At 39.2% G+C, this 24932-nt stretch overlaps 4 protein-coding genes across 11 annotated transcripts in view; 2 read left to right on the plus strand and 2 right to left on the minus strand.

The window, feature by feature from the left end:
* The first annotated feature begins 426 nt into the window (after positions 1-426).
* lyve1a (lymphatic vessel endothelial hyaluronic receptor 1a) lies at positions 427-3011 on the plus strand. The gene is made up of 6 exons (XM_042411380.1): positions 427-581; positions 740-923; positions 1037-1176; positions 1732-1914; positions 2116-2188; positions 2533-3011. Exons 1-6 carry the CDS (start codon positions 494-496, stop codon positions 2675-2677), a joined length of 813 nt encoding a protein of 270 aa, XP_042267314.1. The 5' UTR covers positions 427-493; the 3' UTR covers positions 2678-3011.
* Positions 2920-17442, minus strand: ampd3a (adenosine monophosphate deaminase 3a). 7 transcript variants are annotated; one of them, XM_042411366.1, is made up of 15 exons: positions 16611-17442; positions 8732-8954; positions 8415-8595; positions 7988-8153; positions 7674-7893; positions 7394-7523; positions 7045-7239; positions 6564-6695; positions 6324-6487; positions 6090-6216; positions 5571-5734; positions 5143-5263; positions 4094-4267; positions 3831-3941; positions 2920-3709 (listed from the first exon to the last, which is right to left on the minus strand). In XM_042411366.1, exons 1-15 carry the CDS (start codon positions 16666-16668, stop codon positions 3533-3535), a joined length of 2343 nt encoding a protein of 780 aa, XP_042267300.1. In that variant the 5' UTR covers positions 16669-17442; the 3' UTR covers positions 2920-3532. The 7 variants fall into 7 exon arrangements, with proteins under 7 accessions (XP_042267300.1, XP_042267282.1, XP_042267270.1 ...); XM_042411348.1 differs by lacking the exon at positions 16611-17442 and adding an exon at positions 12741-12770; XM_042411336.1 differs by lacking the exon at positions 16611-17442 and adding an exon at positions 12302-12388.
* Positions 12308-24932, plus strand: part of sbf2 (SET binding factor 2) — a 122020-nt gene continuing 109395 nt past the window's right edge. For both annotated transcript variants that reach the window (XM_042411300.1, XM_042411308.1), the window contains exons 1-3: positions 12308-12395; positions 17453-17503; positions 17593-17665. The gene's annotated coding sequence lies outside the window, so the exon portion shown is untranslated. The remainder of the gene's footprint in view (positions 12396-17452; positions 17504-17592; positions 17666-24932) is intronic.
* On the minus strand, positions 20553-23194 carry adma (adrenomedullin a). The gene is made up of 4 exons (XM_042411390.1): positions 22982-23194; positions 22257-22365; positions 21986-22111; positions 20553-21827 (listed from the first exon to the last, which is right to left on the minus strand). Exons 2-4 carry the CDS (start codon positions 22349-22351, stop codon positions 21524-21526), a joined length of 525 nt encoding a protein of 174 aa, XP_042267324.1. The 5' UTR covers positions 22352-22365; positions 22982-23194; the 3' UTR covers positions 20553-21523.

Consider the following 24932-nt stretch of genomic DNA (forward strand, 5'->3'; position numbering starts at 1 on the left):
ATGGGAGGAAATCATTTGGACAGGGTGCCCAATGTCAGACGTTAGTAACAGTGCAAATCCTTTATGAGGACAGGCTTTAATCGGATGTATGTCATCCCTATTGTCGTAAGCCTTATACTAGACTTTTATGTGCTTTGTTGTGAGCTGTATCAAGCTGTGTTTTCACCTACATCCAACAAATATATTATACTTATTCCTGGAATATTATTTTACTGGATTTTGCCGTTTGCAGCATTTCTGTAGCCTTGTGTCCTGCTGACATATTTTCTCTCCTTTCCTCTTGGGCCCTGTTCCTAGAACATATGATGACTCTTGACATGACCTGTGAATGGTGCTTCCCTCTTCCTTTTCCTTTACGTTGTGACAATGACACAGTCCACACACCCCAGTGAACAGAATCACCTCTATTTAACCCAGTCATTTGCCTCACAGACACATAAACCGTGCAACACTTGTCGTCCCTGGCATTCATCTGTCTGTACTCTGACCAGTTATGAATGCGAACTGGCTTTGCATCATGGCAGTGCTGCCAATTACTGCAGTCATCTCTGATCAACATATTGACACAAGCAAAATCAGAGGTAAGTGATTTGACATTTGTATATTTGTGTATTTCTACATTGTATATGTAGCTTCTGCAAATCAGTGGTATTGTTGCATTTGAGCATTTTTTATTCTATTACTGCTCCTACAAATACAGTAAACTTAAATCTGACTATGTTTTATATGCTGTTTCCAGTTTTCCCCGCAGGGAACAGTAGTATTGCAGGAGTATTCCAGGTTAGCTACATAAATGACCTCAACCAGTCTCAGTATGCCTTCAATGCCTCTGATGCTCGGAAGCTTTGTTTGACCCTCGGACTGAACATTGCCTCAAAAGCACAAGTGGAGAAAGCTCTCAGGAGGGGTTTAGAAACATGCAGGTAAAATCACAAGAGATTGCTCAAGAACACCTCAGTCATCTCAATGTGTGCCAATAGAAAACGTTAACAAATCCCTGCTGAAATGTTGTCATGTTTTGTTTTGTTTTGTTCAGGTTTGGATGGATTGATGAACATTTGGCAGTCATTCCCCGCATCAAGGCGCTTTCTAATTGTGGCAAAAACGGCACGGGTTTGGTGACATGGCGAGCAGCTGTTACACAAAAGTTTGATGTGTTTTGCTTTAATGAATCAGGTATGATATTATTATATTATATGTCTTTTCCTCTAATGCTTCACTTTATACTGTACATTAAGGGGGAATGTTAAATTGAAGATATCTTACATGATATTTTGAAGACAGCCCTGGCTTTCTGTTCTTTGAACAAAACTTTTTCTTCTTTAAATGAGCACGCTGGGTATAGACTGTTTATTCAATTTACGTTTGGACTGCATTTCAGTATCCATACAACTCTTTCTTATGTAAAACTGAACCATTGCTGCCAGAAAATCATTCAGGAATACCTTTTCAACATTTTCCACTCAATTGTCAATACAGCTGTACAAGGACTTCACATTCAGTGCAATTCATGCTGGAAATGAATTTATTGAATTCCCACTGTACAGGAAATACTGTACAATTAGTAAAATTATGTTTATTTTATTTCATAAATACTTCAACTTTGCCATACTTCAGTTACTTAAGTAACAAAGTTGAAACAAATGACATATTCAAAATGCGAACTATAAAACATACATGAAATAATATGCATTTTATATAATATCTTATTACATTTTTTTACATGCACAGATGACACAGCACAACTGATGGATACAACAACTCAGCTCCCTTCTGAGTCAGCATATTCTACGTCTCCCTCCTCCCCTCGTACTGTCAGTTCAGCTTTTACCACTCCTCCCTACTTCCTGAGGACCGCAGACAGTGAGGCAGAGGCAACCCGGTTTGTCGGCATAGCACAAGGCTCTGCTGGAAGTATGAGGACTTTGTTCATAATAAAGTTCATGCTGTGAGACACTTGGTGTCATATTCAATACATACTGTACAGATATACAGTACTTACAAGTAATACATACAAAATACTACTTAAAGTAAAACTTTTATTTAAATGTCTTGTCATAAGTGTTTGTATATGATTTCTGTTTTGTATGACCCTTTCATGTTCTGTTGTTTCAGCAAAGGTAGTGCTCATCGCCTCAACCTGTGCCCTTCTTCTTATTGCAATAGTCATCTTTGCATACATCATATTGTGAGTTGTTGTTTTTTTTTTTTACTAAAATACTAATATTGGGGGTTAAAAAAACTAAAGAAAACCTAAAAAAACAAAAACTGATATCTGAAAAAGCATATGAATCAATCAATTAAAGTAAATAGGTGCTAATACTGTATGTAGCTTCTTATTCAAAGAAGTGTCATACAGTATAACAATACAAGCTGACAAAAAACTGATGAGGCAAAGGATCTTTCTTTCACAAGCTGCCAAAGAAATACAGACTAAGTGAAATTCCAGACACTGTCTATAAAAAATGCTCTCCTCTTGTATAATATCCATTAAGTGCTTAGCATGACTTGTTTCATTCTCTTTGTGAAAAGGAAAAGGAGCTCTGGGAGCACTGATATGAAGCAGCAGGAAAAGTGTGCGGACACAGACATGTGCACGTGTGTGATGGATGTAGAGGAACCCAAGAAAGCTGCTCAGGAAGATGAGAAGATAGAAGTTGGCGACAGTGCAAGTTAAACATTTTAAAGAAACACTCTATGGACTACTGAGTAATATTCCTTTTTATGGGCAAATATGTGAGCCTTGATGTGTGTATGAGAGCAATGTACATGTATTGTGTGTTTATTTGTGCATAATTATGTTATATATGTTTACTTTTATTCTCAGTCATTTGATGTTGCTAAATGCAGTGATTTGTTGTAATTAATGATACATGCCAACAGTTTAGCCACTAGATGGCAATGTTTGCAATGCAACCATTTTAAAGACTGAAGACTTTTTATTCTTTTACCAAACGGTTTGCTGCTTCATAGATTGAATATACATGCAATTAAATGCAACTTTTCTACAATTTTTTCAAGCACTTTTAAAAAAACATATATCATTACAAACTTGGGTATCTTCCAGATCTTTCTATATGTCGATATATTTACAAAATGTCACTCTAAGAAGAAGCTATTTAAGGGAGAGACAGAGGAAATGTCCCAGACATCATTTATCTCTGTTATCAGATTTGTCTGAGCTAACACTCTCTCCCTCTCTCTCTCTCAACCACAAGTGTTCTTATGTCCAGTGCTCAGTGTATGTAAACCTCAAGTTTCAAACTGTTTCTATGGCATACTCCTGTCACACAATGGAGTATGAGGTACAATTGTTTATACATAGTGTGTTTGTGTAATGACAACTGTGACAACTACTTCATCTACATCATTTCTGGCACTCTGCTCAGCTTTTGTCTAAATTGCTATAAGTCATCCAGTCCTCCAAGGCATGCAAATTTTTTCATCATCACAGTCACTGGCACTTTTCAAAGGTAAATGGTAATTACTAAGAGCTCAGCATGCTTGGATTCTGTGTTCTGTGTGGTGCATTTTACTCGTACAGTGAGTTCATAGCATCAGACTTCACGGCATCGACTATGAAGCTAAGTTCATTGCACAGTGTCTCGTGTCTGTAGGCCATGCGGATCTGGGCTACGTTGGTCCGACGGATATCATTTCCCTCAGGTCCATCTTTCAGATAGTTCACCCCTATGAAGTGCTTCTTATCCTGTAAATAAACAATAAAACAAGTTACCATATGGCTGCACATTGTCAATTCATAGGATCAATGCAGATTAAATGTGATGAGAGGAAATATGGAAAGATGCAGATTGAAAGTGAGACTGTACCTGGTGAGAAAGTCCACTTTGCAGCACGCTGTTTCTGGCTATTTCACACACATCACAGGTGCTGAGCTTCCACAGCTGAGCTGCTATAGCGTACTCCTCCATCAGCGGTTCCTACAATCAGGACACACAAGCAGTAGATAAGGATTAATGAATCAATGTAAACCACACTACAATAGCATATTCAATGTGGATTTACACAAAGATTCTGACATACTGAACAGCAGCCTTGAAACTCTGTATTTCCTGTATATGTTTCTGTTTACCTTGGTGTAGTGGAACTGCATGGGATCATCTGTGGACAAGGACACACACAGGCCCTTGTGCAGGAACTCTCTCAGAGGATTTTTGGAGTATTCCAGGAACAGGCTGTTGTTGCTGAGTGGAGACATTGCAATTGGCATCTGGGCCAGATAGTACAGGTACTGCAGCACAGGGCTCTGAGAGAACACAAGGGTTATAAAATAAATAGTGCACAGCTTGTCTTATCTCCTTACACGAAGGCCTTTTCAGTTGTTTACATTCTAATACCAATTGTATGTTTTAACACTGCAGTGTTGAGTTGTGTCTAGCTTGCTGCTCCAATTGGCTGAATAGGGATTCAAAAGTGTTGTAAAATATATAATGAGGGCTGCTAATATTATTATTATTATTGTTATTATTACTATTATTATTAGATTTAAATAACTCACATAATTAAACAGTAACTGATGTGATTTTAGAATTTTTTGACCTTTCTCCACATTGTCCAGACTGTAGAGACAGTTAGATTGTTGCAACTGTAAGGGAGTTAAGTCTAAGGAAGCATCAAGTAAATAAAACAGGATTGAGCATACAGTAAGCTTTCCATTCACCAGAAATGAAAAACTTCCATTTTCCTGTCTCTCACCTGCATTTCTCACTGATTTGGGCCACAGTGCTGATAGCAAACTATCTGCAGGACATTTCAGCTACACATGCTACAAAACAGCAAAGACTTCAAAACAGTCTGTAGGGAATACGGTTCATTTTGATGTTTTGGTCTAAGGTTGAGGGTCATTAAAGAATTACTCTCACATTGACGTGGCTATTTTGGTTTGCTATATGATGCATTTTAAAAGAGAACAAAAAGCATAGAGCATAGTTAAAAAGTGGGTAATTTTATTGACCTTTGGCTGGTGGTGAGCCCTCACAGCAGCTGCCCTGTGTTATCCTTTCAGGAGTTTGTACCCTGTTTTCCCTGCTCTAGATTAGTCTCTGATACTTACGAATTCTACAGACAGCACTGATTGTAAAGTTTTTTTACAGTAATAACAGGTTGAAAAATCTAAAGTACCTTCTTCAAGGTGAGTCCATGTGAGATGTTGTCAGCTGTGAGGAAGGCAGAGACCAAATGAGTGATTGACCCTGCTTCTCCACAGTGGGGACGGAACTGAAAGGTGCTCAGTCCATGCTCTCTACAGAGGACACAAAAGGACAAAATAACTATGTTAAAAACATTAATCAACATACTTAGTTAGTTGTTCTCATCTGCCGTAAGTGTTCCAATTACTGAGCCACTGTTCAGTGGCTTATTCCTTTGCTGTGATTAATTAATCACCTCTTCCCAGTGAACACTACAAAGTAACCTGTCCACTGAGTGCTGGACCTGCAGTAAGTACCAGGTCAGGTCTTGGACTGTAAAATTGCCTTTCATCAATCTCTCAGCAAAGTAATTTCCTTTAATGGAAACCACATTTTGAAAAAGAAGGAATTAGCTCTTACTTTCTGAGATTGTTGAGGACCATGATGTTTGCATACATATGGAAGATGTAGTAGCTGTAGGGAGGGTTGTCATCTGTAGTCCACTGTTCTGGCTTTGGGCTCCTGAAGGAGAACATGTGATCGCTGTGTTTGGACTCATCATCTACACTGTCAAAGCCTGACACCTGCACAAAAAGAAAAGTTGTCATCTACTACTGAGATGGTTTTACAAACCACGGCAGATATCTTATGGGTACAATTTTATTATTCATTTGTTCCCTCCAACTGATCATTTTTACCCTTGAATTACTCAATTAATTCTCACAAAGTAATAGCATGAAGTTAGTAGCAGTGCAGAAACTTGAGTTACAGATTGTTTTGTCTAGGCTGGTGTATGAATTGGAAAATTTGAGGGAATTAATTACGCTTTGTGGACACAATTTAGAGGCACAAACTGCACACCACAATTTATGAAAAAACAATACCCAACAGGTTCTACAGGTTTAAGTTTGATGAATCTTAAAATGTGTAACATCTTACATATTTGAGGAAAACATGAAGTTCTTTGTGCTTCTGTGGGTTAACAGTGGCCTCAAAGAGAGGAAGGAATACATTCTCCAGCATCTTGGCAAAATTAGGGACCAGCTTCTTAGACTTAAAAATATCACTGAAACACATAAAAACATTTTCTCATGTGTTTAGGAAATAAAAAAGAATTTTACCAAAATCTTTTAAAACAGAGGCTTAAGTTCTCCCTTAGGTTGCAGCACTCACTATATTCTGGGCACTTGGATGATCCACTTCATGTTCGGAGAGTGTACTTTGTGGTGAATAAACCACTTAGACAGGCTGTCCCACTCTTCTGGAGAGCGTCCGTAGATGGACAGGCGTGGCTCTGCATGCTGGTACTTACTCTCCTCCAGGTCATGGGCCACTTCCTATTAAAGGTGAGAAAGAGAGTGTGATAAAATGTCTCTGCATCAGTTCTGACTTAAAATGCGTGATTACATTTACCTTTATTACACGAGCAAAGTACTCTCCATCAAGGAGGTTGTCAGTTTTCAGGAAGATTTCTCTAAGTTCACTGGCTCCCACGGGATTATACTTTGAATTGAACTTATCAAACCGGTGGAAGGTTTGTCTCCCCTGTAAAGTTTATACAGACACAAAGATCAGTCATGTGTAACTACTCATCAGTAGTGATATTTATCTGCACTGGCAGTGAAATGAAGTGACAAAAATTAGAGGCAGAGAGATTGTTTTAAGTAGCAGAAAGATTCCAAAGAAAGGATAATAACACAATATTTCACTTGAATTTTCTATCAATTTTTGTCTTCACTGGAACATAATAACCACGTTTTGACAAAATTGAGGAAAACTATTGATTTTACGCTGCCATTTCAACATATTTGAAAATGATCACCGAAAAGCACAGCATACTATGAAACCATGAAGCTCAAACATGTAAGGCAGTGCCATTTTCTTCTTTTCTTACAGCGTGTACATCCAGGGAGTCTACAGTAAGGTCATAGGGGTCCTTATTGAGACTGTGGAAAACCTGCTGGAGAGTCATCTTTTGTCCAGCCTTTTCCAGCACCACACGGTCTGCATCAGTCTTATATGTTTTCTGAATGAATGTCAGCAGGTGTTTCTGAGACATGCAGGCAGCTGCATGGATATGTGTATCCACCTGTGTGAAAGAAACAATGTCTATTTTCAGTCTACTGGCCAAATAAGAACAAATACGTGACTGGTCTTATCTTTTTTTTTTTTAAGAAAGCCTAAAGTAAGGCAAGTGTTGGGATAATGAATGGGATTACAATTTTTTTCTAACTCATACAAACCTTCCTAACATTGTAGAAATCTCTGTGAGGCACACTTTTCAATTCCCTCAGCTCAGCCATCTCATTGAGCATCTCATGCAGGTAGAACTTGGAACTCAAGAAATTTAGCCGTCTGTGACAGTAGGTCTTCCTGAAAATCAAAGTCATAATCTGCTGAGCATTTCTGCAAAGTGTCATTAAGTATAGCATGGGTAGCAACAACCAGTTTTATTACTGTATCAACAACACAGTTTTTTTTCAACCAGCATAGTGGTAGTGTCTTTTTGTTTTGGCAACTTACGTGGGTCCATCTGCAATCATTGCCAGCACGTGACTAAGGTCTATGGCAAAAGTCTCTAAGTCTGGGTAAGGAAGGTCATGTGGCCGGTTTCCTCTCAGAGCCTCAGCGTTGTCATACACATTCACTATTCCATCCTTCATCTTAAGCTCATAGTTCAGGTTCTCTGGGATGTTCTCCATACTGTAGGGATCCTCTCCTTCTGCTGGATACGGGCACATATCTGGAGGCCACAATATGGCTCTATTACTGTCATTTAAACCAGAATACACCGTCAGCAAGTGTAGGATTTCAACTACTGTATATACTCTTCAAACCTGGTAGAACCTCATCTTCTTCGCTCCATCTCATGTTCTCAGCACTGCGAAGGAACTGGGCTGTGGTTCTGCAGAATTTGTGATAGGCCAGTTTTGAGTATTTCTCACGAATGAGCAGAGCCTTGAGAAGACTTTTTGCTGCCTGTTCATAGTCCTCCACTGTGATCTGAATGGGGAACGGGAATGACACATAAATGTATCCTCAGCATTGTATTTATATGTAAATATGCCACAGTATTTCAACATGCTGTGAATGTTTGGACAATGATTTAGGATTTAGCTGGAACAGTTAGAAAATACACAGTAAATACAACTGTGGAAGGATTTACTTCTTTGTCTACAAATATGACGTGACAACCTTAGCGTTGCATTATTACTATCATAACTGTAATGCACACAGATTAATGCTCCTGTTCATGGTACTTACTCCTGCACAGTAATCACCACTAATAGTGACTCTCTGGTAATCTGGGCAGTTTTCTGGCACAGATGAGCAGGTGGAGCTGGGGGACAGGAATGGCGTGACAGCCACTGACCGCGTCCAATCTACATTCACTGGAACCTGCAGGGACATTGACTGGGAACGAATCATCTTGAAGCTTTTCTTCCTGCAAAATTAGCAACATATTTAATAATTGATATAAAGTTCTCTTAAGCTCCTGTAATTTTACCCAAAATGTGTTTTTTACTTATTTGTGACAATGATCTGATCTTATTTGGTGTCTGACCAATAGCAAGGCCTACCTCTTTGTACTCTCCTCCGACTGTTGCTCTGCCAGCTCCTTAAGCAGTTCATGCTCCTTGGCTTGCTGGAGGCCAATAGGGCAGTCCTCAGGCACGGTGAACATGGATAATGCATCCTTATTGTCTTCCTCTTTCAGCGCTGATGCATATACCTTCTCTGCTAGGAGCTGCGTCTCCTCTTCTGCCACACTCAGAGTTACCTTCGGGAATTGACGAGGCATGTCTGCACAAGGGCAGAAACGACAGTTAAGTGACTGGTGACAGTAACATGCAAACATACTGTCAGATAAAATGAGGGCTTGCCCTGTTTATCAGTACATGAAGTCTTTACCTGCTCTGACCAGTTTGTGCTGTTTTGTAAACAAACAAATCATCATGTATAAGGGTTTGGGGATATTTAAGATCCACCTGCTGCACAACATCACCACCTGGAGAGCTACGTGTGAACTGTTCATGTTGGCTCAAATGCAAGCGGGTAGCTCCCAGCCTGAAAAGTGAAGCAAATGCGGAAGTGCCTTAAACCTGCAGTCTTTCTAATGGCCAGCAGGGGGTGACTCCACTGGCTCCAAAAAGAAGCTGATTTGTATGGAAGTCTATGAGAAAATGACCCTACTTCTCTCTTGATTTATTATCTCAGTAAACTGTTTCCTAATGAGTTTATGGTCTCAATTGTTAGTTTCAAGTCTTCTTCAATACAGAATGATGTTCATTTTGTAAATTATGGTCCCATTTAGAGTAAAATAGACCATAAAGCAGCGTACGCTTTAGGGCGTGGCTACTTTGTGATTGACAAGTTGCTACCACGGCAACAACATTGCTTACGTAACGTGACCATGGCATATAGGTGTAGCTGCTGCTATTTCCAATGCTCAAAATGATATTAAATTGCTGCGGTCGTTCATGTCCTGCAGGCGGACTTTTAAACTCTTCAACATTTTCTCCAAACTCCAAATGAAACTCAATTTCACATCTGGTGGTACCACAAATAAACAAAGTTTTCAGGTTGTCAATATGGATTTTCACAGTTTAGAAATGAAATGACTTATACAGAAATGCCCAGCAATGCTCCTCTGTGATGTACAAGTTTAACTGTTGAAATTAAAAGACCACAATTCTCCAGTCTGATGTAAATGTACAACAGGCCCCTGAAAAACTATAGAATTTGCCAAAATGTAAATAACTAAAACTCTGTGCACTTGCCTCAATCAGGAAGCTGTCTAATCTGAAACACATTCAGAATGCAGACGCTGGTTTCAAACTAGTAAAGAAGAAATCGTATGATGCCTTTTTTACATCTACTACCAGTTCCTTTCACAGTTACTATTACCATCTCTTATCTTCATTACCTTGCTTTGTTATTGTTTTCCATAAATTTGCGGTACTTTTTCACTTGCTATCTTTTTCTTCTTAAGAACTGTTTCCCATATAATCAGCAAATGACTGTAATGGACACTGTAGTGGAAAACACAAGCTAGTCTTGTGGAATATGCATAGGATTACCACCGTACTTGCATGGAAACATTTTGAGTTGTGCACTGCGAGTATAAAGACATTTTGAAAAAAAACAAAAATGTGACAGATCCATTAAATTCTCAAGATTCATGACACCTTTGTAGAAATTCCAGTCCTCCTGAGTTATTCTTGACATGTTATTATATAGTGGCAGTCATGTTCTCCCTTTTATAAACAGAACAGCTGTAATTCTGTTTTAACCCTTATCAACAGTGTCGTTGCAAATGACACTTGCTGGATACAATCCAGCCCAGCTGTTTACAGTCATTCACCAGGCCGGCTGACACATACAGTACAGCAGCTATGTCAAACAGAGAACTGTCTATTTCTGCAGGGAGATAACCTGGGTGAACCGACAGTGTCTTGTTGATATCCTTAGTGATGCAGGATACAGTTCTGGTCACTACAGTGCTGAAGCAACAACAGAGAAAGGCCAGAAAGGCCATGCTGCATGGTATCATCTAAGCCAATTTTCCGCTCTGCCATCGTGCTTCCAGGAAGCTTATCATTCCGGACACACAACACTATCCTGACAACAGCTGTGTACATCACCCTGCTGTGGAGCTTTATGGCACTACAGGCGCACTGTGAAAAGGGTTCATAGGCTCATAAAGCTGTATTGATCTGGAGATGATGGCCTTATGAATTATTGACCATCTACTCATATACCCCAAAATCAGTTTTCACAAAAATACTTTTATTTATTCATTCTATTAACTTTCTCACCCGGTCAAGTGGTTGCCCCCACCCCTATCCCCCCCTCACACACACACACACACACACACACACACACACAATCATATTTCCATCATTTCAGAGGACATACCATTGACTTACATTGACAAGAGACTTACCCTATCCACTGAGCTACTTACCTAAAGCTAACCTTCACTTTTACCCTAACCTTAAAGGGTAGGTTCACAAGTTTTCAAGTCTGTCTTAAAACAACAGTCAGGTGTTCATATGAACAGTGAAAAAGGTTTTCCTCACTGTAATCATTCCTCCTGTTCATACTGGCCATTAAAAGATCCCCTTCAAATGCACTTTCAATGTAAGTGATGGGGGCCAAAATCTACAGTGCGTCCACACAGTCATTTTGTGCAAAGGCAAAAATGCATTTAAGAGGCCTCAGCACTCTGAGTAAGTAATATCAAGTGGATATCTGTCACATTTACAGTCTTTTTAGCATAAAATTCCCTCTGTGTGTTTTCTCAGACAGTGTTTCCCTTCTGAGCTGAACTTTTAAATACATTTCTGCACAGAAAGTACATTATGAAGGGATCTTCTAATAGCCAGTATGAACAGGACAAATGATCACGGCAAGAAAAAACTATCACAATGTTCATTTGGGCACCTGACTATTGTTTTCAGACAGACCTGAAAAATTGTGGACCCCTCCTTTGACATAACCAAACCTAACTTTTAACGTTAAACTCTAAAATGTAATTATTTCTATTATGGGGACTTGCTTTTTGTTCCCAGAGGACAGACGAGACCCAACAATGTGACTTTGTAAACACGTTTATGTAGCAACAACATGAGTAGCTAGTACTATTCAATTTTAGGCAAAACAGTTGCAACAGTTGACGACTTGCGCCACCTGCTGGCGACAGGAACTAGTTTAACTTTGAGAGATCCTGAAAAAAACAACCCTGAATGCGCATCCGCCTATAAAAGTAGTCACTCGATCTTAGGTCTAACGGTCACTCTGTAACAAATTTAACTGAATTGAACTGTTAACAGTGACACCTGATAACTTTTCAAAAACATATATCATGATGTTATTACTTACTACTTCTCATCACGAATAAACTGACCGTTACGTTAGTTTACGGAGAACGCTTACATGAGGAGGCCCATTACGAGGTGTTCTGTTCCCTTTAAAATCACTCCGCGGCTAACGTTATTAAGATAGTTAGATAGCTAACGGCAAAATTTTCAAGACTTCTGGTTTTAGTTGTACGCCACCTGTCTAAATAGCTGACATTAGCTGTATTAATCATAAGCAACCTTAACTTTATTTCTAAAATTATCGTTTTATTGGCTCCAGCTACCGACCTCGAATGCTTCTCTTCTCCATCGCTCACGTTGACTCATCCCGCTGAGGTGCTGCCACTGAGAAGTTAATTTCAGTTGTTTTAGCCTAAATTGGGTATGTATGAAGTCCACTCAACGTTTGAGTGTAGACCGTATAAAGATAATTTAAGCCTCAACTACTCTCTTAGCTTGCAAACTCCGTTTAAATGTCTATTTTTGTAACGTCCTTCCGTGTCTGTTACCATGGCAACCAGGGTCAAGGCTGGCAAAAATGGTAGCTAATCCGTTATTAGGGACCGAGCCCAAAAGGCAGAGGACTAACGTTTTGCAGAAGTCTTCGTCTAAGGGCGAGGACCCTATTGTTTTTCGTGTGTTTGTTTGTTTGTTTGTTTCTTTCTTTCTTTATTATTACGGGACTTAAACCCTAAATTTGACCCCCTAAACATGCTCAAAAACTCACCAAATTTGGCACGCACATCAGGTCTGGTGAAAAATTTGATAAAATGTAAAAATTAACCCCTATAGTGCCAAAATGTGCTCTCTAGCGCCACCTATGTAACAAATGGCCGCCACGGCCCGTAGGAATGTCGTAGAGAGATCAAACCAAAACTCAATTATTTGTCTCATCAAGACCTACAAATCATATGCTGACACCCCTGACCTAAATCCAACAGGAAGTCCGCAATCAGCCTTTCAAAATAAGACTTCGCCCCAATTTTGGACCCCGAACAAACGCTATCTCCTCCGAGGGCGTTAATGGTATCGGCTTCAAACTTTGATACATGACTTATGACACTGTGCTGAAAAAAAGTTGTTAAAAACTTTGTAATAACTCGAACGGTTTGGATTTAATAAGCCCTGAAAGTTGCAGTGCCCCATCACACCTTACAATGTAAAACAATGGGGAGGCAATCTATGGGCATGAATTTTGTGTCAAACAGAGGCTTCTGACGTCTAAACTATAAGTCTGACCACTTTCAAACCTGTATCAATGGATTCGCCACTAAATTTCCTACTATGGATTATTTTTAATGTAAGATTTGGCCAAAGTCATGGGATTTATGAGGATATTTCACAAGAAGTGTTCTCTAAAATCCTGCTCTACAACTGCTCCTGGTGATGTCACTCCCTCAGTGCTTTGAAACATTCTGCAATACACAGTCATAAAATCACAGGAGGAGCAAGACTTTAAAACTCACACTCTAATATCTCAAAAACAATAAAAGATAGAAAACACATGTAAATTCAAGATTTGTAGGTCAAAGTTTTGTGACTCATTTAAAGTTCAAATGAAGTCTATCTAAAACTGTGTGGAAGCAGTAAATGTTCAAAAAGGTGTGGGTTCGCTCACACTCTCCATTCAAATCAAACTTTGACCAGGTCATGTGGGTTAAAAGTCTCTCCTTTTCTAAAATAGACTTGATGAAAATTAGGAAAATAATTTGTTTTACACACAAACTCAAGAGTTTTCAATTTACTAATTGAAATTCAAGTGAAAGGGCCCAAAACTTGCATGATTTTGATGACACAGGTGTGAGCAAGACAGACATGTCTCACCCTGCAGAAAATTCTCATCCTGTCAATCAATCTTTCAAAATAAAAGTACACCACACTTGTAATAAGTATCCCTCATTTTTAAAAAGCAAAATGATCTGATCCCAACGGGCCAGAGTGCAAGGTCCCGACCAACGCTGCTTGCAGCTTTAATTCTAACCTATGATTCTAACCGATAAAAGTATCTAGCTTTATGAAACATTAACGCAATTTAACCAAAAAATGTTGTGGGCCTCTTTTTTTTCAGTTTAGTTTAGTTTATTGGTTTATTTAACAGGGGGCATGCACAACACAACCGTTGGGCCAGAGTTAGCTATGTAACAGTTAGCTACAGATACAGTGAAACAGCGGAGTTATAGTTCATAAAAGATAAAAGGCATTTTGGTTTGAAAAAAAAGAAAAAGCCCAGTTAAATCATATAGTAAAGTTACTTTTACTTTGTTTGCCTCATGACAGAGTCTTTAACATTTTTGGCGAGTCTTCTTACTTAAAGATTTATGTAAATTATCAATTTTTTTTTGGCAAACTTAGACATTCACCACCTCTGTCATGAATAGTAACTGTAGTTAAAGCTAGGTCCTGAGTCATAGAGAGCCACTTAATGTCCAGTGGCCCTTTTTTACACATCTCCACCACAAATGCTGTCTGATTTCACTGCTTACTAACCCAGATTCCTCTCTGTTGTGCCTTGAATTGTAACAGATGTGCAGTGATGCAGAGAATAGACTACACTGTAACTTGACTTCATAGCCGTTTCACCTACTATCTCGTATAACATTTCAATGCCACTCATCAGTAGTGCTCTTACCTTCGTATCCAGATATCTCCATATCTGGTGGTGTTGTCCTCAAGTCGGGTTCAAGGAAAGCACTGTACAGTCAAAGAAATTATGTCTGCATGTATCTGGGTCAGTCACCGTTAATGTATGAGTCTATGGTGGTATACTGCTACACTTTTGTTTTCCTGACTGCCCATCTCTCTATTTTAAGGAGCCAGTGGCATCATGTTGACAGAACTACTAATCCTAAGAATATGTCAAAACTGGCTGTCAACAAAGAGAAGGCCTCAGGGTAGCCACAGCCTGCTGCCTATTCCTCTCTCAGTCTCTCTCTCTCTCTCTCTCTCTCACAAACACACACACAAACACACACTTAGATGCGCACATGTAGCTCACTCTCGCACTACAGTGTACAGACATAGAGAGGAAGAGAGACTGCACACTACTTATGTGGCAGAGGACTCAAAACCAGGTAGTTGTCGCAGATGTCCTTCTCAGTCATTAAGTTACAAGCTGCTGTGATAAAATTCTTAAGTGCCTCCAGGCAGCCAGGCAGTTTTAGAGCAAGTCAAGCGTTTGTCGATTTATCACTGTTCTCTCGCTTATTAGTACTGAATTTTATCTGGGCTCTGACCTTGGTTTCGTCCCTGTTCATCTGAAAGTACACAGTCCTGCTGTGGTGTCCTATCAAAAGTCAAGCCAAAAAAAGCCCTCAGACGACATTAGGCAACCTTACACTCTCAAATAACAACTCAGATTTGTGTGATAGGAAAGACAAACTGAACACATCTCCCATTTGTTTTCTGTGTATGATGCAGAGCTGCATAATGCGTTTCAGTTAAATCTCTTTAGCTGTCACTACCTAGCTATTTATAACCAAGTGACAACTCTGATCCTTTATCTCAGTGGTTACAACACTGCTCTAGCAGTGAGTTAGGTAAAATAATCCCCATCTTGTATGGTTCTGGTGCCCTTTAACCTGCCTATAATAAACAATGGCCTTGCTCAGCTTGTTGCCATAGTCTGGACCCAGGTTAGCTGCGATGGATGTGTTTTTTAGCTATAGCATTTATAGAACTTCAACAACTCTGATCAACAACTACCTGACTTTTCGTATGTGCTTGTGATCTACAGGTTCTCAGGTTCCTTGAAGTATAACAACAAAATGGAAGAGAGTCAACAACACGTGCTGCATCTCTGAATGCTTGAATTCCCCAGAAAGGCATTACTCATTGTTTTAACTGTTGTAACATATGGCTTATAAATGCACACTACATTTTGTTTAGGCTGTTGCAGTTTTACTGTAAATAAAAGTAAAAATCATAATATTGAATCAGTATTTGTAATATGATATTTGATAGAACCTGCTGATTCCTATCACAGGGTGATCAATAATTTCCTAAATGATAGAAATGCTTACATTGTCTACATTTGTGACTCTTCAACTCCCTGCACCTCATGAAAACAGCAGATATTATATTTTATTCAGCACCACAGCAGCCTTTCTCCTATTGATCAAAGTGTCTGGTTTAGGAAACATCAGATGAGATGGCAGAGTAATAGTATTATGGTGTAGTTCTGTAGAAAGCATAGACACTAATGTAGGGAGTAACCTAATGGTGCTCACTCTGCACAGTACTAATGTGGGTGTGTGTTCTCATGTTTTTCTGTCTGTTTAAATGTACTGTTAATGTGGAAATGTGGACTTGAGAAGGATCCCATCCCCTGTGTTAATCCCATAGGAGCCTTCCCGAGCCATTACTGGGCCTGACCACTCATAACTCTATCTCAGACACAGCTAGCTATCCCCTGCTGTTTTTAATCATCCTTTGCGGCTTTTCTCAGTCACTTCACTGCTGTTATTGGCAAAGCCCCCAAGTTAGCTCTTTGTCAAAGTCATATCTGAATTGGAGGTCAATAGCATAGGAGAAAGCAATTTACCACATTACAGAGAGAGATAGTGGGAGAATGATAGATGATAGAAAGAAAGAAGCTCACTCTTTCCCAAGCAAGGACTTGACTGCTGCTTTAAAAGGGGCGTGTCTCCTCTTCTCATCTTTCTCAGTGGCCAGGGCCTGAAAAAGACTAAAGATAAAAGCGAAGGAAGTGCACTCACCCATGAATGCAAAGCAGCAGCATGGCTATTCTCTAATACTTGTTAGATACCATTCCAGTAAGCTTAGATGTGCAGTTTTTTGTGTTGCACTGATGAGCAAGTTTGGATATGAATACAGATAAATCCTTTATAAAGTCTTTAGCTCATGGACAGTATAACAAAATCAATTTGTAGACAAAAAGTCAAAAAACAAGGCATTTCTGAATGCAGATTCAAAGACCTAAAAAGATACTTTATTAGTGGTCATCAGACTTTATCAGTGATTCTAGACAAATCTGTTAAATAAGTCTACTCACCTCCTCAGGCTCTGCTGTCTCTGAAGTGTGTATAAACTGTGCACAAGTTCCCTCGGAAAAACGTCTAAGTCATGCTGTGCTCTTGTTGTGGCTAGAATACTTTATACGATCTCATCCACCACCCTGCATTGTACATCACTCCATCCTTAACTCTTTCATTGCCACAGCTTAGTACAAGATCATCAGCTGAACATAATGCTAAAGTCAGTCATAGTCATTTCTCATGGGCATCATTTACTGTAGCTAGCTGTTGTTTTTGCTTACTAAGTTCACCTGTTTTACTTCTTCAATCAGTACTGATGGATGCAGATGGCATTTTGTACAAATGGGATCATTATAGTATGTAAAACATCAGTATTTTCCTTGTTTTCTCTCTTCATTCTTTGAGACTAATCACTTCCTCTTGTGAATGTTTTGTTCCATTGCAGGACATGTTGCTGAGACATGACGTGAGCAGACTAGGAATGAACAACAGCAATGTAAGGGATGCCTTTCTTAACTAGGAAGACTAATTTATTTCAAAGTTTAAAAACCCTGCTCTCACTCACTTCTGTGTCTTTAACTACAGCTCATCAACTAAGATAAAGACAGTTAAAGTACATTCACCTGGACTTGCCTCATCAGTGTACGTCATGGCAAATGTAAGTGTCTCTAATATTGCATTTTTATTGTTGTAAAGAAAGTAAAACCACATGTGATCTGTTCCACTAGTAACATCAGTCTCTAGAGGCTTGTGGCCGCATCAAAACACTTACTCCTACCTTTACAGAGCAGTACAAGCAGTTCTACAGTACAGCTAGTTGAACTTCTCACGCAGCCTCAGAAGAGGACCTAGATTTAATGCTGTTGCCATAAGCAGCAGGGGGTCCACTGTCCCTGATTTAGCCTTGCAGTGTTTAGATTATGAGGCTAATCCTCTCAGCTCAGGTTATCAGGGTACTTTTAGAATTGGCTTTAGAGGACTGACTTTTAGCCCTGGGCCTATATCATTTTGATTGATAGCAGGTTTGTCAAAGTGATTTTACATCAGCCTGCTCCTCTCGTCTCCTCTCCTCTCGTCTCCTCTCCTCTCGTCTCCTCTCCTCTCGTCTCCTCTCCTCTCCTCTCCTCTCCTCACCTCACCTCTCCTCTCCTTATTTTCTGGCAGCTGCAGACAGTCCTTTCATTCACTCAGTTGTATTTTGGCAGTAAAGGTAAATGGTGGACGCATCTTAGCTGACATCCTGCTGGAAAGAGCAGGTCCTGAAATATTACTTGCAGTAGCTGTGTAAACACAGCAGTGGAAAAATGAAAAGACTTTGAGCTTAGCATAAGTCCTGGACAGGGGGTATTATTTTGTACCAGTTGACCTACACTGATCAGTTTCTTGATGCTGTCATCACGTCACTGGCGTCACCAGCTGATTGGCTTACTGAAGGAGTGACACCCTCACATATATAAAGAGTACACTGGCTAGGCCAGATCTACATCCATTCAGTCTATTCTTGGAATGCTTTTATTGTGATGACTTAAAAGGCTTTTTTCACCATTAGGTTTTTGTGTAGAAACTACATTCAATATCTATTCAAAATGTTTGTGTCATCAGCCACTAGATGGCACATTTTGCATTGTTTTAGTATGTTCACAGTCTGTATTTTTATTGCCCCCCATTCCACTCAGTCATCATTGTGATTCCTCTGCATGGGTGGTATTATTTCCATGCGGTAGGCACTGTGTGTTGTGCTAAATTGATTTTGCCATAGGCTATATTTCAGGAATATATAAAATACAATTTAAAAAAGACTGAAGCTCCCAAAAAACATGACTTTTATTGAAGTGAGTGACATTTCATACATCAGCATGTTGCTTTTACATATCTTGTGCCCTTAAACTGTTTTAGGCATATAGGTAAACACTTCTGAAGCCTATGACAGTAATAGGAACCTGCTCATACTCAGTATGCATAAGGAGAGTAAACCGCTATTTGCTTACTTTATTGTTATTATAGTAATTGAAATTTGAAAATGTATATAAATTATTTATGACACACTGTGAAAAATCTGATATAACTTTTGAAAATGTAACTGATTTCTTGTCATCTTTGCTGAGTGGCCAGGCCAAACTTAAATGTATAACCCAAAAACATTATTCAAGGATTAATCACAGTTTTCACCTATCGCTGTTTTTTTTTTATCATGTTGAAAAAAAATATCCTTTGGATTCTGTGTTCTGATGTAGTTGAACAAATCATATCAAGACCACTCAAAAAACACAATTTTGCAGTTTTACCAATCCACAGTCACTAGATGGCAATAGAGAACATAAAATTGAAGTTTTGACCCTTTCTAAATCTCTCGCTCACAACCATACCACAAAGTTTTGAACAGCTGTAATTGTCTTTTCCGGTGAGTTAAAACAAAAGCATGAAACCTTTAGCCAATATATGACACAATGTCAATGTCATGTAGTTACTAATGATCACACTTTAAAATGGTATGAAATACTGTGGGTTCTTCAAAAAACTGAAGTCGTGCTAAATTGTTTTCAGTCACAGTCTTTTCTTTCATTTCCTGTATGATTTCACTAAGAATTGTTTATAATAGCAGAGTGAATATCCAGTTAGTGCTTACACGAGAATCTGATAGTCATGCCAGCAATGAGCACAGTGGATACTAAATAAGTTGGAAATGAATATCTTACACTAAAGATCTGGTTAATTTGACATCATACCATTCAATGAATTCCTGATTTGACCCATTTTAGTTCATCTAGATATGCGATAATGTGTCGATAGTTCTGCAACAAGGGATGAGTAAAGCTTTAAAGGAGGAGATACCACCCTCTGACCTCCTGGGCTTTCCTCAGTGGGTCCTCATAGTCCATCTCACTGTGCAGTGTTCACCTCACATTTTCTCTTGTGCTACATTTCCAAACTGAAAAGTGCACATGTTGACAGTTGTACCCCTTTTATTGTGGGACAAAAAAAAGGAAATGCTGCCAAAAGACAGGGCTGTTGCGGTGTAGTCTGGACCCCACAAAAATATGAAAGAAGGGGTGATAATGTGTCAAATGAGGAGGTCTGCAGCCTTTCAGTGCTGTTCAGTCTCAGGGGTCTGCTCGAATGTGAGGGTCTTGATGAGTTCTTTGTAGGAGCGGTTTTCATGATGCTCTCACAGGAATGTCAGACCGGAACCCCCCACATCGTTTTCCTCATGTCCCAACCATCTAGCATTGAATACAGATGGAGCTAAAGCCTCAGCCTCCTCTGATGGCTTTAGGGCTGCTCTGTGGTGTGGGGTGAGCCAACAAATATGAGCTGAACGAAGCAGGAATGCGCCTGGCACCCTGTCTGCCCTTTTTTTTTTTGTGTTTGAGGGGGGGCGTCATAACTAGGGGAATGTAGTGAGAAGAGGGGAGGCTCTAATGAGACCCTGTAATCACTTAACAGAGACCAGGTGCTCTGTGTCTTGCTGTAGCAGTGAACTCCAGACAATAGAATGCCACTTTCAATTTACAAGAGCCAGAAGCAAAGGAGGTCTGGACAAGGTCTAGATTTTGTATGCAAAATGTTTATTGAATGACAATGTTATTGCTTTGACACAAATAAAATAGAACACATTTACAAATATATAATATACCTATAAAACAGATATCCTATTACCACAGTTTGCAAAAGAATAATGACAAATAGCTACAATGCCCATATATATTTCTTCCTGTACAAAAATAGTTCTATCTGCATAAGTACTTTAATGTAACCTCTATATAATATTAAATAAAAGAATTCATATATACATATATCTGCAATAAAAAAACAAATACAGATTGCACATGTTTTTGTACAAACAACAATAATTTCAAGTATATTTCAATCCATTGTGGACTGGCACATATCTCACAGAATCTAAGGCATTTTCCCTTATACAGTGTCCAAAACTCGATAAAGACTGAGAGCTTCAGAGTTCTGTAGCCTATCTCCCTGTTTGGCATTATGATGAAGATGTCTTTTCCTGATGATTCATTTGACTTTAAGTCCAAATAGAAAAGTGCAGACAAGTACTGACAGGTTGATGGAACACGGTGGTATAATCCTTAGAGGATAGCACTTAATAAAGTCCTGGCCTTGAGGAAGAAATGATTAAGGTCCAAGAATATTAAAAGAAAGTTCCCTCTATAAGCCAGAGGATGTGTCCACTTTGCCAGGTATTAGCACTCTTCCTGCCCCTCTGCCAAAGCAGAGAACAGCACCTGTAGTTGCTCCACGCTGTGCCATCCAGTGTCTGTAAGCCAGATGCAGTTGTTTGCACGCTCTACATCGCTGAGCTGCAAAGGCTCAGCTCTCAGAGAAACTCAGTGCAGCCAGTCTTGCTCAAACTCAGTCCTCATGCCTGGAAAAAATGTGCTGGAGAAAACTTGGCAGGAGTCTGAGGCATTTGGAGAATTTTAGAACAGAGCAGAGAGGACACTAAGTCTGAGCTACTCCCTCGCTTTTGTTCCCAACTCCTCTCGTGAAGTCCCGCTCATGTCCGTCTGAGGAGAGACTCAAGCTTGTAAACTCGTGAGTCGGTTTTGCTCCACACGGGCCTCAGCCTGCCCTGATCTAGCCTCAGTGTGACTTTGTGTGTTGGAAGGGAGCGACGCCTCCGGCCGTATCCCTGTGGGCTGATCTTGTCAACAGGGGCACTCCCAATACTCAGCTTGTTATTGAGCCGGTGCAAGCGGTCTGCCAAGTCATGCACTGTGCAGGTGCCCAGGAAACAACCTTGTCTTCTCGACTGGTTGGATGAATTTTTAGACCTTTTGGTTCGGACATTGATGTCAGTGCTGGAGTTACAAAGGGAGAGAAAAGAGACATTAATCCAAGCTGCTCATTCCTTAGTTGTTGCAGAAAACATTTTGATGACAAATTGACAAAAAAATGCCATGATGACCTAATGGAGACAGTGTGTAGATCATCAAAGTTGTATGGTAAATGCTCTTACCTGGAATGTGGCAGCAGGGTATCCCTGATATCTTCTGGTCTGACAAAGTGCTGAGAGTCTGCTGGCTTCTCTACAGATACACTGTCTAGATCCCGTCTCAATCTGCTCCCTAGCCATATGCTTAGCCTAGGGGAGGGAAAAAAATCCATTAGTCTTAGGTAGATAATTCAGTAGACAGGTAGCTGCTGTCATAGACTTGACAGACTGTCACATGTTTCATCAGCAGGGAAAAAAAGGATTATTGAATGAATGACTCGATCAGTTAACTCACCTTTTTTTCAACTTTGGATTCACTTCAAGTTCCACACAGTGTGCTACTGTCGCCAGCAGACAGCAATAGAGGAAGGACTGGAAGATCAATTTCATTTTGTCTTTAACACCTGTGGAGAGTAGAAAAAACATTCATTTATTTATTTATTTATTTATTAATAACTTATTAACTTATTAACTTCTTGAATTTCCTATTGTCCCTTTATGCATGTAAACCACACTCATACAGTATGCCCATAAGTGCCACACTGCTGCTTGCTTACACAAGAGTCCAAAAGCCAAGTTATTTGCACTTATCATTCATTTATTTAAAAAGTTAAGCTAAGGTTAGATTTTGCTCGGTTAAGTAAACCTACAACCATGCTTTGGGCCCCTGGCCAATAAAGTGAAGGACACTGTCTGCCAATGAGGGGTCCAAAATAGGCTCAGCTCAAAAGTCAAACAAAAACTTAAATGCTATTAAACTCAGTTGCATGTTCATGAAACAGAACAAAATTAACTGCAACTATAAACTATATGATGTAGTGCTTCTGTCAGATGTGTTGCACCTTGAAGGCAATTCCTCTACAGACGCACACATTAAGAGCTGAACTGCTTATATAACCAGACAGATAACCTGTCCTTGTCTATACACTTGTGCCCTGACCTCAAAAAAGCAAGGATAAAGCCATCAGCTGGGAGCAGAGCAATCATAGCAATGTCTTCTTTAAAAGAAAGTGCACATACCTGTAACGCTCTGGTAATTCAGTTGGATGAGAAAGCTCCTCTTGTAAAAGAGTACTCCACAGGTTTCTTGAAATTGCCACTGGTTCTGTAAGGCAGCTGTGTCACTCTGCTAATAGCTCCTACACACCAGACAGGGAGCCTTTATACAGGAGGTGGGAGGGGCTCACATTGACACACGCAGTCTCTCATCCTTTCCTCCACCCATCCAGTACGACTGCTGTGCTACGGTTACAATGCAACACAATGCAAAGATCAAGAACCAAGATCAAAAATGATATTTATAATGGAAAATAGTTTTAGAGCACACATTAATGAATGAAGTGCAACAATTTTATCTTGCTTTTACTGAGTCAAAACATCCTCCCTTTACACAGCTCAGTATTCATAATACATCAACACTCTTTTAAAAGTCTCATCAAATATGATTTATGAATTTCAGTTTGCGTGTGTGTGTGTGTGTGTGTGTGTGTGTGTGTGCGTGTGTGTGTATGTGTGTGTATGTGTGTGTATAATAGCAATAAATCAATGGTAATCAGTTATATAAGTCAAATACTACACTTACTGTCCCAATCAAAGTATGTCAGTCGAAATCTAAATAACCACAGAAGAAAAGGTTTAAACATACATTGTTATATCTGAACTTTAAGCTCAGTTATGTATAGTTTTTGTTAACGTTCCTTTCAGTACAACTGGCTTTTGTGTAAAATAAAATTTAAGGAATGTTTCCACAGTCTACTTTTCAAGGCACTCCCTGATACAGTGAAGTTCAATGCCAGCTTGAAATTACACTGGATGATGAATTTGAGATTCGGTAATAGACAAGCATTGAGTAACTTATTAAATATAGTAAGAATGCCCAACTGTAAAGCCAATATACTCAATGTATTCGTTTGTACAAGGCAAATATTTGACTTCAGACTAACCATGTAATTTATTTTTGCTGTGTGGATGAATACGAAATGGAATTTTACAATTATCTAAAAATAAATCAAGTGTCAAAAAATGAACTTGAACAACAATCTATGACGTATGAACAATATTGGCTTAAACATTTTTTAAATAATTCTGCTGATTTGTTTCTCTTCTAAATTATAAGTAATATGACTTCACTTTTCATCATAGGAATGCACACACAAGAATCTATTAGGTGATAATGGGAGAGCCATCAAGTCTGCCTGTGTGTCTCAGAGGATATCACCCCCTACATACTTGACTTCACATAATTGACCAATTCAGTGAGTCACTCGGCATGTGACACGCTTAACACGACCACATTACATCCATGTGTGTTTGGATTAAAGCTAAATAACTGAAAGCAACGCAGAAAGAAAGATAATTCAAAACAGGGCACAGGAAAACAGTTTATTCTGTAAAGCTCAAAACAACACACCTGTTAGTGGGTTCATGTTGATAATAATCCCTCAGTGGAAACACGGGACAGAAATAACACATTAGGGAGGTAACAACTTTTTGTTTATTGCAGCTGACCTACAGCTAGTGAGGATCTATGTCTGCAGATGTGCATATTGTTATGAGGAGATAGTCTACACCTCAGAAAAGTGAGCATGTGATTTCAAAAAGATTGAAATCATACGCCCTTACATTCAGTATGTGAAATGCTGTAAATACCAGAGAAAGATCTTTTGATTTTATCAGTATAGAAATTCCGGTGTAGAATTTCCTCAAGTATGGTGTAAATTAGTTTTGTTAATCATGTCAAAGTAATGCTTTCAGTTTTGATTTTCCTTTCAGTTTCGATGAAGGGGAAAACTGTTCCTTGGTTTTCTTTCAACATGCTTTTAGACATACTAATCAGCATCAGCATCCTATTATTCATATCTTTTTTTTTTAGTCCCTGATGCAGAACCTTCCTAAGTTTATTTATATCACGACCTCATTCCACACATGGCGTCATAAATTTAAACTAAAAAAAATAATACATAAATGTCAA

The sequence above is a fragment of the Thunnus maccoyii genome, chromosome 1, assembly GCF_910596095.1.
Source record: "Thunnus maccoyii chromosome 1, fThuMac1.1, whole genome shotgun sequence".
Taxonomy (NCBI): Eukaryota; Metazoa; Chordata; class Actinopteri; order Scombriformes; family Scombridae; genus Thunnus; species Thunnus maccoyii.

Bases quoted from the DNA above. Each gene is read 5' to 3' on its own strand.
- lyve1a (XM_042411380.1), top strand. From the start codon at position 494: ATGAATGCGAACTGGCTTTGCATCATGGCAGTGCTGCCAATTACTGCA. The intron at 1,177-1,731 runs GTATGATATTAT...TTACATGCACAG, and splicing joins GTTTTGCTTTAATGAATCAG to ATGACACAGCACAACTGATG. The intron at 1,915-2,115 runs GTATGAGGACTT...CTGTTGTTTCAG, and splicing joins AGCACAAGGCTCTGCTGGAA to CAAAGGTAGTGCTCATCGCC.
- ampd3a (XM_042411319.1), bottom strand. From the start codon at position 9,186: ATGAACAGTTCACACGTAGCTCTCCAGGTGGTGATGTTGTGCAGCAGG. The intron at 7,894-7,987 runs GTTTGAAGAGTA...TGTGGCCTCCAG, and splicing joins AGAAGATGAGGTTCTACCAG to ATATGTGCCCGTATCCAGCA. The intron at 7,240-7,393 runs GTTTGTATGAGT...TCTTTCACACAG, and splicing joins ATTTCTACAATGTTAGGAAG to GTGGATACACATATCCATGC.
- adma (XM_042411390.1), bottom strand. From the start codon at position 22,351: ATGAAATTGATCTTCCAGTCCTTCCTCTATTGCTGTCTGCTGGCGACA. The intron at 22,112-22,256 runs GTGAGTTAACTG...TCCCTCCCCTAG, and splicing joins AATCCAAAGTTGAAAAAAAG to GCTAAGCATATGGCTAGGGA. The intron at 21,828-21,985 runs GTAAGAGCATTT...TTGTAACTCCAG, and splicing joins ACCCTGCTGCCACATTCCAG to CACTGACATCAATGTCCGAA.